The sequence below is a fragment of the Sander vitreus genome, chromosome 13, assembly GCF_031162955.1.
Source record: "Sander vitreus isolate 19-12246 chromosome 13, sanVit1, whole genome shotgun sequence".
Classification (NCBI taxonomy): Eukaryota; Metazoa; Chordata; class Actinopteri; order Perciformes; family Percidae; genus Sander; species Sander vitreus.
The window spans coordinates 11,977,441-11,986,980 of NC_135867.1; the positions used below are offsets into that span (position 1 = coordinate 11,977,441).

The 9,540-nt window shown below is 38.7% G+C and overlaps 1 protein-coding gene across 1 annotated transcript in view; it reads right to left on the reverse strand.

Moving 5' to 3' along the window:
* Positions 1 to 1,784: 1,784 nt before the first annotated feature.
* The window catches only part of fhl1b (four and a half LIM domains 1b), an 18,720-nt gene continuing 10,964 nt past the window's right edge, over positions 1,785 to 9,540 (reverse strand). Inside the window, exons 2-6 of the mRNA XM_078265513.1 lie at positions 5,255 to 5,434; positions 4,960 to 5,134; positions 4,571 to 4,740; positions 4,261 to 4,447; positions 1,785 to 3,483 (exon numbers count right to left, since the gene is read on the reverse strand). Of these exons, the coding sequence (XP_078121639.1) occupies positions 3,332 to 3,483; positions 4,261 to 4,447; positions 4,571 to 4,740; positions 4,960 to 5,134; positions 5,255 to 5,410 (840 nt within the window). The 5' untranslated portion in view covers positions 5,411 to 5,434 and the 3' untranslated portion in view covers positions 1,785 to 3,331. The remainder of the gene's footprint in view (positions 3,484 to 4,260; positions 4,448 to 4,570; positions 4,741 to 4,959; positions 5,135 to 5,254; positions 5,435 to 9,540) is intronic.

Sequence of the window (9,540 nt, forward strand, 5' to 3'; positions counted from 1 at the left end):
ATAGAAAACCATGCAGCTCAAAGTCGGTAATATCAGTATGTTAGAAAACCTCAATCTTTACAACTGTAATTAAAATAGGGCTGCAACTAACATTTGAATAAACAATTAACATGGTTACTTTTATGATTAATTACTTATTTAGCTTAAAATATATCAGAAAATAGTGAACAATGCACAGCATCATTTTGCAGAGCCCATTCACATCTTCCAATTGTTTGTTTTTGTCTGATCATATAAACTGTATATATACACTATAAAGATGTGTTATGAAATGATCATACAGAAAAACTAGAAACAACATATGTTTGACATATGTTGTGAACATCTCCTATTGGCTTTAAGCTTTTGACCTTTCATTTTATAGAGACCATATACTGTACGTAAATACGTAGCCGTGTAGTGTTTAACTGCTGTGTACTGTTTGCTTTAGATATTCCTGACTTATTTACAATCAACACAGTGACTTTCTCACAGAACTGTGGGTTCGGCTACGCAGGTTGTAATCTAAAAGCTAACAAGCACTTAGTTTAGAATGACAAACAGGCTCTCTCTGAAAACAAGTACTTTCTTTTTTCAATTGTCTTATATTGTTCTTGTATAACTATAAATTATTAAGAAAATTATTGTGAGCCCCTTTTTGAAGCATTACATTACATATATTTAGGTGACTATTTTTTCAAAGTGATTTAAGTGCTTTTAACCATGAGGGTACAACCGCAAACTGAATTACTGCAAGTACTACGTTTAGAGACAATACGAGATAAAGTTATATATATATAGTGCAGTAATTCTATCAAACCATATCCATTCAATACATTCTCCCACCTCGCTCCATAGTGGTAGGGCTGTTCAGCAGAGACAGAGTGATGAACACATTCAGGAATTTTTGAAGCAAATTCATCACAAATCTGAAAAAAAAAAGTTTATTTTCTTTTTGGTATTTTTCAGTTAGTATAACTTTTGTGTATTAACTGATTAAAGCAAGTTCTTCAATAAATATTGTGTCAAAAAAAAGAAACCGTAGGTACCTTAACACAATATTCTCAATAATGAATTATGTATTTGTTTAAAATGAGGATATAAACATTTGCTAGTGCTGGCTTTAAAGTGCAAGTGCCAACTTTTATTAAAACACTGTTCAAGCCCTTGTGAGAATGGAAGAAGTACATACCTGCAAGGAGATCTCTAAAGGTAAAAATCCTGGTCCACTCTTTCAGCAGCAATACGACTTCAAATCGCCTCATTGGTTTCAAACAAAAAGCTCTGAGACGGAGCTTGACATGAACTATAAACCTGTCTCTGCAAACAAGGATGGTATGACTGTGTGTGGAGCGGAGACCAGTGTATTCTTGCTGTGATTGGGCCACTTGTGTAAATATGTGTATCTGCACCTGTGTGCAGATCAGAGAGAGAGATAATGGGTATGTACACGTTGAATATCATCTTACCAGTCCGACATTAAAATTTATAAAAAGGTAATTGACTCCCACAACGACATAGTTTGACACACATGCACTGCTTCCTGTAAACACTCATGTAAAAAAACAGTATAGGGATCTTTAGAAGGTAGTACCTGTCTATATGTTTCTGTGTGTATCAAGTTCCCATTTTCACAAGGGACAGCTTCATATGAAAGGTCTTTATTTATTTATATATATATATATCCCTTCAATATTTCTACCTTTATCTACATGGTAATACTGGCAAATAATGTGCAAAATGTTTGCCATTTGTCAGCACGGACCCTTAAAATCTAGAAGGGCGTAAAAAAGAAACACGTAATGCACAGTTTTCAACATTTATTTCATTTTAGCAACACATCAAGGCATACAGTTTGCATATATTCAATTTGATATTTAAATTTCCTTGAAGGGGAATTGGTTAAGAAAAGTGCATATAAGTTTAGTTACTCAAAACACACAATAAGCAAAACAACCCCTTGGAAATGAGCAATTACAAATATAGATATAATTTCGATTTAAAAACACTTTTGGTCATAGGAAAATATTACCTTTCAAAAATAGAAAAAAACAAGTAGACATTAAAGCAATCATAAGCAGTTATTCTGTGCTAAAATATGATAAAAAATACAATTAAAACGACTTTAAAAAAGCACATGGTACCCCCTAGCTTTATGCTAACACGTTAGCATACACTGTGTTGAATGTCAGCGTTGACTCTCACAACCATCAGCTCATGAGAAAATCTGTGTTGGGTAGAAAAATGTGCTCTTTTCAAAATAAAAATGTTCATAGGACCTGTAGACTCATGTCATTAGATCTACTCTTAGTATTTTAGCAATGTAATGTATTCATCTGCTGCTCATTTATTTTAGCTATAGTTGGCTGATTGTGTTTTCATATTTTATGCAGTCTTGTATAAAGTACTTGAAAGCAATACTTGAGTAAAAGTACAAGTATCTTACCAGAAAAGGACTTTGGTAGAAGTTATTCTCCTTTTAGAATATTACTTGAATAAAAGTCGTAAAGTATCTGATATTTACTGTACTTAAGTATTAAAAGTAAGTATTAGAAGTAAAAGTAAAACAAACTTTGATTATGAACTTTATGGCCAAAGGTGTGTTATCTTCATCATTTACGTTATCTTCGTCACCACTGTCGGTGGGGTGGTCATCATCTGTTAGCATGGCGGCAGAGCCTGCACCAGGGGCTTCCATGACACCTATCAGTCATTATTCTTCCTCCTCTTCTTCTTTAGTTTTGGCCTGTGGTTTGTTTTTTTTACCGCTTGGCAACAAACAGGCATTAGGTCACTAACAGGAATAGAGCGTGTATTATCTTGGCAATTTAGGATACTGATTTTATTTTGTAGAAACAAGTAACTAAGATGCTTAGGGGAAATGTAGTGGATTAAAAGTAAACATTTTATTTAGGAAATAAGTAAAAGTTTCCGGACTTATAAATAACGAAGTACAGAGACGTGAAATTCTACTTAAGTACAGTAGTGAACTATTTGTACTTTGTTACATTACAACACTGATTTTATGTGATACAAGCCTCCTACAGGAAACCAGACTTGCATACTATTTATCTTTCGAGGCTTGTAGGACACAGCTAGTCACTATCATTACTCAGCACAGTGTATGTTTTAGTGTTAGCATGCAGCATCAGAGCAAATGATCAACAGTGGACACGGAATGACATTTTGGTCCCAATGTTTCTATCACTTCATGGGTAATCTCCCAAAAACTCACACTTAGTAGTAAACAGAAAATTGAAAGGGGGACTCTAACCCTTTTATGTAAAAATAAAGAAACAAAAAGACATAATGACTATAAACCACTGTTAGACAATGACCAGGCTCTTCATCACTACTTGTTGCCACAGTCGGCGCAGAGGATGTCTTTCCCCTTGGCTACGAAGCGCTTGTTGGACAGACTGAGGGAGCATCTCTTACAGTTGAAGCAGTATTCATGCCAGGAGCTGCCCTCATAGTTCACCACATTCACTCCTTTACCAAAACCTGAGAGGAGAAGAGAGGACAGTTAGAATTTATTCCAACCTCTGACATTTATTTTATCCTATATTAACAGTTGAGGGCTGGGTCCTTGCATCCAGGTGTACCTTCCCTTTTATATACATTTCCATCATTGATTTTGCCTTATTTGTAAAGTCAGGAAATATAATGTGACCATGTCCTATTTATTAAGTTTTTGCATCAGTTACTGATAAATATCTTGTTTTTGTTAGCCACCTAAATACTGTATATGTTGTTAGACACAAAGTAAATGGAAGATTATGGATATATTTGCCATTAACCTGGTACAATATTTGCCACTCGCACTTAACCCGAAGTCGAGTCGAAGTCGAAGTTAACCCGGTTTATAGTACAGCTTCTTGTCCCAGGTTACTACTTAGTAAATCAATCAATTTTATTTGCCACATGAAATTGCACTTTCCACTTGAACATGCAATATCATCAAAGATCTCTGGGAATTGTAGTCTCAAACGTTTGATGGGCTACAACTTAAAAACAGTGCGCAGATAAATTCTTGAAGACAGCCTTTGACCAAAAGCTTGCCTCAGTAAATGGAGACTGAACATATTGCAGTGCAAGGATGCTTTTATTTTATTATTTTTGGATTAGTAAATGACTAGCATAAAATATTTTTTAATACAATGTTAAAAAGAAAATTGCCACAGATTGTTTGCAGATTTTCAAGCCACTGTATCTAGCCCTGTGACTGTTTTTCATCTGTATTTTAGGTTAACATTATCTTCAGTTGAAATTGAAAGCAACCTGTGATGGGGTTTTGGCAGCCGCTGCATTTCTTTGCCACGGAGCTCTTGTAGCAGTCGACACAGAAGACCTGGTCCTGGTGGTTGGTGAAACTTGACCCTGCTAGAGGTTTTGAGCACGAGCTGCACACAAAACAGTGGCTGTGCCACGGCTGGTCCTGGTAGTTCAATCCTCCAGAGGTTATAGCCTGAAGACATATAGACCAGAAGAGCTAAATGTATGGATAGTGAATATTGTTGTTGCTGTTGCTGTTCCTGTTGCTTTTAGGCAGAATGATGGAGGTATTGTTTCCTGTTTGAAAAAGAATTACCTTTTTGCAGCAGACGCAGTGTTTGGCGAACTTCTTGTCATAGCAGGGGCTACAGTAAACGTCACTTCCTTTGGAGAGGAAACTCAGTGATCCTATTGTTCGCTTACAGTTAAAACAGGTAAAACATTCGTCGTGCCAGGAGTTCCCTTTGTACTCCACACTCTCTGTACCTGTAAAAGATCAGAGAAGAGTTGATGCTACTGCAGAGAAACCGATAGTGAGAAAGTAATATCAGCAGTCTGTCACAGTACTCATTAGGATAATGTAAATCAGTACAGGATTATTAAATATTTTACAGTTTACTAATGGGCCAATGTTCTAAAACTCCTCCAACACATTGCTTTTCTGCTAACTGTACAAACTCAGGGTTTGCAGGTCATCAGTCTTACCAGCCAGTATTGCTTTATAGCAGCCATGGCAGCGTGGAGCATCCTCTCTGGAGCAGCACTTCCCACACATGATGCGGTCATCCTTGGTGCTGAAGGGCTCTTTAGCCAGAGGCTTGTAACACTTCGCACAACGGAAACACTCCTCATGCCAGTACCGGCCCTTATGGCTGAGCTCCTGATGGAGGAAGGAAGTTTTGATGAGAGGTACAGTATGTGGATGGACAAACTGGACACCGGACAGACCTGGTAAGAAATACATGCATAGAAAACTCAACTCCAAACTGATAACGCACACCTTTGATTCGACAGGGATGGGTCGATGGCACTCGGCGCAGGAGTTGGCGCAGAATTTGGTGTGGCAGCGGACGCACACCGGCCTGCCTTCGTTGCGGACGAACCTCTTCCCCCCAAGGTCCTCCCGACAGTAGAAACAGTGCGAGCTCTCTGCCATCGTCACTCCGAGAGAGACTCACAACTAGTACAAATACACCAAGAAGAGGAGGAAAGGTAAAATCCTGCTCATCATAAAGTCATGTAGAAATCAAATTATGCTGATTTAATGGCGGCAACTCGCAATTATTTTCAGATTTGTTTAGTCTATAAAATGTCGAAAAATGCTCTTTAAATTTTCCGCAAGGTGTTCATCTTTAAGAAGATTTTTTTGCCCAACCAAATTCAAAAGTTTTCACATCTTGATCACAACAAAGTATTTCATTATGGAAGAATGCTACTCAAAACCACCACATAGAGGCGCTGTTGATCCACTTAGTCTGGCTGAAGAGAAAGGAAAAAGGTGTCAAATTAAACTAACCCTTTGATATTTACTGCTGAATTTTGCTGATGAAATGCCTTTCATACTCCACTCTGACACAAGTGGCATTGAAATATTTGTTTTGTGCAAAAGCAGAGCAACCAGGTGTACATCCCTGTGTTTCTGTGTGTCCAGCTTTGTGGTTGCATATGTGCATAGCATTGACGTCAGAGTGTTTATGTACTCTGTGTGTGATATGTTCCTCCTTACTGATGCATCTTATATCTGCCTGATAAAACTAAAACCTGATACAACTGGTAACTTTATCAATGAAGCTCGATGGCTGATTTGAGAGGCAGACAAATGACCAACAGCACAAGTTTGAATCCTGTAATCTGATTATGTTAAAGAAAAACGTTTTTAATGTTTTCAGGTTCTGGTATTTTACATACACATCCATGTCAAAGTAATTATTTTGCTCACTGTGCTGTAAGTTGACTTGTGGGTGATAGTTTGTCTGCATAATTAGCACTTTTATTTATTTATTATTTTGCTTACAGTATATGACTTCTCTACCTAGTACGATGTTGAACAAAGTAAAGGGTCTGAATTCTTCTCATTGCTGTCCACCTTCAAGTTAAATTAAGTTCAAAAACTGGATTTTGCCTGATTATTCAATTTGTCTCATAAGCATTCTTATATAACTGATTTCTCACAAATCATAGTCCAAATATATCCCTTTCCCTAAAATACAACACTCTTAAACTTCCTAAACATAGAACCAAAATCACCATGTTGATCACCAAAAGAACTGAGATTACAGGGTTGGGATTTCAGATGGTCAAAAATACAGGATATGATGGCAAAATGATGGCTTCACAAAGCACAGAAATGTAGAGTAAGAGATGGCTAAAGTCTGTTCACTCAGTTATTTCTCACATCAAGTTTATGATGGCTGACCATGAGGAATTCTTCTAAACTGCTGCGTGTGTGTGTGTGTGTGTGTGTGTGTGTGTGTGTGTGTGTGTGTGTGTGTGTGTGTGTGTGTGGCTGCACAGTGAACACATGAAGGAATGCCTGGTATGACTAATGTGGTGAGATCTGGACTGTTGACAACATTTTGACAGACATACACATACACACACACACACACACACACACACACACACGCACACACACTTCTTTCACGGACCCCTCCCTAGGAAACCAACAAAACCACAAACTATAGCGTTCACCTCATGGTCGGAGCAGCTTGTCAGCACAGATTCAAGTTCTGGTTTTGGCACAGGACCGGTGTTACCACGAGCTTAGGCTGCATTCACAAACACTCAAATCCTTCCTTTGCTTGTGACTTTCTCAGCAAAATTACAGGTGGGTCATTCCTTTTTTATAGGCGAGGGCCGGCATATACTGGTTTGTTAATGGTAATACCCATTCTGATGCTTTTGGAAGGGAAACACAACAAGGAGCAATTATGGTGAAACCATTTCTTTATCAGTCACAGGTGGATAGAGGCAGTAGATCCTGTACCATGATCTTTATGCCAAGGACTTTGTTGTTCTAGTTTTAAAATCCCACCACTAGACTTTTTCTTTTTAAACTAGAAATCATTATCTAACCTATTATATTAGGTTAAAAATAGGTTTGGTTTTTTTAGGTTAAAGTCTGAGTAAAGCTGTGGGAGGATGGTAGGCCACTGACATTAGAGTCATGACCTTCATATTTCAGGGCTCTAGAGTGCGACCAAAATTTGTAAGGGTGCGACTAAAATTTTTCCTAGGTCGCACCGGTGCACCTAACGTCCTTGCATCCGCCGCCTCTCCACGAACAAAGCAATGTCGTTTATATCGATATGGTTTAATGTTGCGTTACATGACCCATTCCTTCTGTAAAGCCGTGCCTGTGTTTGGATCTCTCCTCCGCGCAGCCCTGCCCCCATTCACTCACACACGGCTCCCCTGCAACATGCAGACGGACACAGCGCCGCGGGTCCAAACTGCTGACATTTGTCTACAGTTTTAATTGTTATTAACACAGCTATATATTGTTAAGTATGAGAGGGAAACCTGTATTGGTACCAGTGTTTCCGCTGGTAACTCTCTGTTATTGCGGCCGCCATGGCAAAAAACACATTAGAAGTTATTAAATGCAACTAACTTCAGTTCGTTGAGTAATAGCGTGAGATGGAGCCTGCTGGACCTGGGCGAGAGATGTGACCCGTGGCCAGAATATCATAGTTCATAAAAATGCAGCGCAGTGACGATACAGACATTTCATAGCCTACACAAGACGTGTGTAACGCCGCTGACCCGCCAAAGCGCATTTGACCCGTGCTGGACCCATTCATAATGAGTCCGCCGTCACTCTGTGAGTAGCATACGCTTCAGTCCATCGCACTTCCCTCTGAGCTACCGGGCGTCCTCTCTCTCTTGTTATTGTTGTTGAAAACAAGTGAAGGAATATTATAGCACTTAGATGTGTCTTTTACTCAGAAGTGTCATAGTTAATGGCCTCTTGACCCTGTGTGTCATAAATCTGAAGTATTGTGTAAGGTGTACTGTTTTGCAGGAGAGTCTTTGTCTGATGAAAACATGTTGGAGCAAGAGGAAGTTATGATGTATGACACACAGCGTCAAGATGTCCAAAGTGGTTCAGTTGCCTAGCAACGAAATAGAAAGTAGAAGTTGTGAAGGCCTTGCGATGGCCTTGCGCGATATCACGGTCAGGAGGATGCCTGGACCAGGTGCAACTGATAGCAGGGGATGCACCACAAAATGCAAGTCATTAAGTTTACTGTTTCCTCCAGTAAATACTCTCTTACCACTTGTTGCTTCAACCTCTTCCTTTTTTTTTTTTTTTTTTTAAATTTAGACCTTTATTTTGATAGGAAAGCTGAAGACATAAAGGGGAGAGAGAGGGGGGAATGACATGCAGGAGAGGGCCGCAGGTCGGAGTCGAACCTCTATATATACCAACTGAGCTACCCGGGCGTCCTCTCTCTCTTGTTATTGTTGTTGAAAACAAGTGAAGGAGCTTTCTCAGAGATATATATATATATTTTTTTTTATCCTAAGCTATTTATTTCAGATAACTTTCTGAATGTGTTGCAGCTGTATATTTTCAAACTGGTAAAGGAAACCCTGTCTTTGCATTTTATTTTAATCACAATCTGTTTTAATAAAAGAGCTTGTGAAAAGTGGCTTTGACTTAAAACTGAACATTTAGCCCACTTGGTAAAAAAATACAGAGCTATATATTGTGTATCCCCATTCAGCGTTAATGGCGACACAAGGAAATATTTGGGTGCACCTACATTTTGTGCTGGTGCACCTAAATAAAAAAGTTTGGCGCACCAGTGCAACCAAGGCAAAAAGTTAGTCTGGAGCCCTGTATTTGTCCCAGTAGGCTTTCCTTTTTTTGGACTCTTAACAGCTTTTTAACAACATGGTGTCTGTCGTGCCAATATTCAAAACAAGACCAAGCCAGTCCATGCTGTGCAGCTGTACTTGGGCATGTCGTGCTTTTAGCTAAACGCTAACGTCTGCATGCTAACATGTTCACAAAGGACAATGCTAACATGCTGGTACTCAGTAGGAATAACAACATTAACAGTGTTCACCATCTAGTATATTAGCATGCTAACATTTGCTATTAGAAAACTAATGAAATCCATCAGCTGAAGGTAATGAATGTCATTAGTTTTGCAGTTATCAGTCAAATCACAATTTGGACCAGATGATGGAGCTAGATCAAAAGTCAGTGGATCAGTTAAAGTTATTACAGTATATAGTGAGGGGGTCATGAATGTGTGTATGGAAATCCATCCAGCA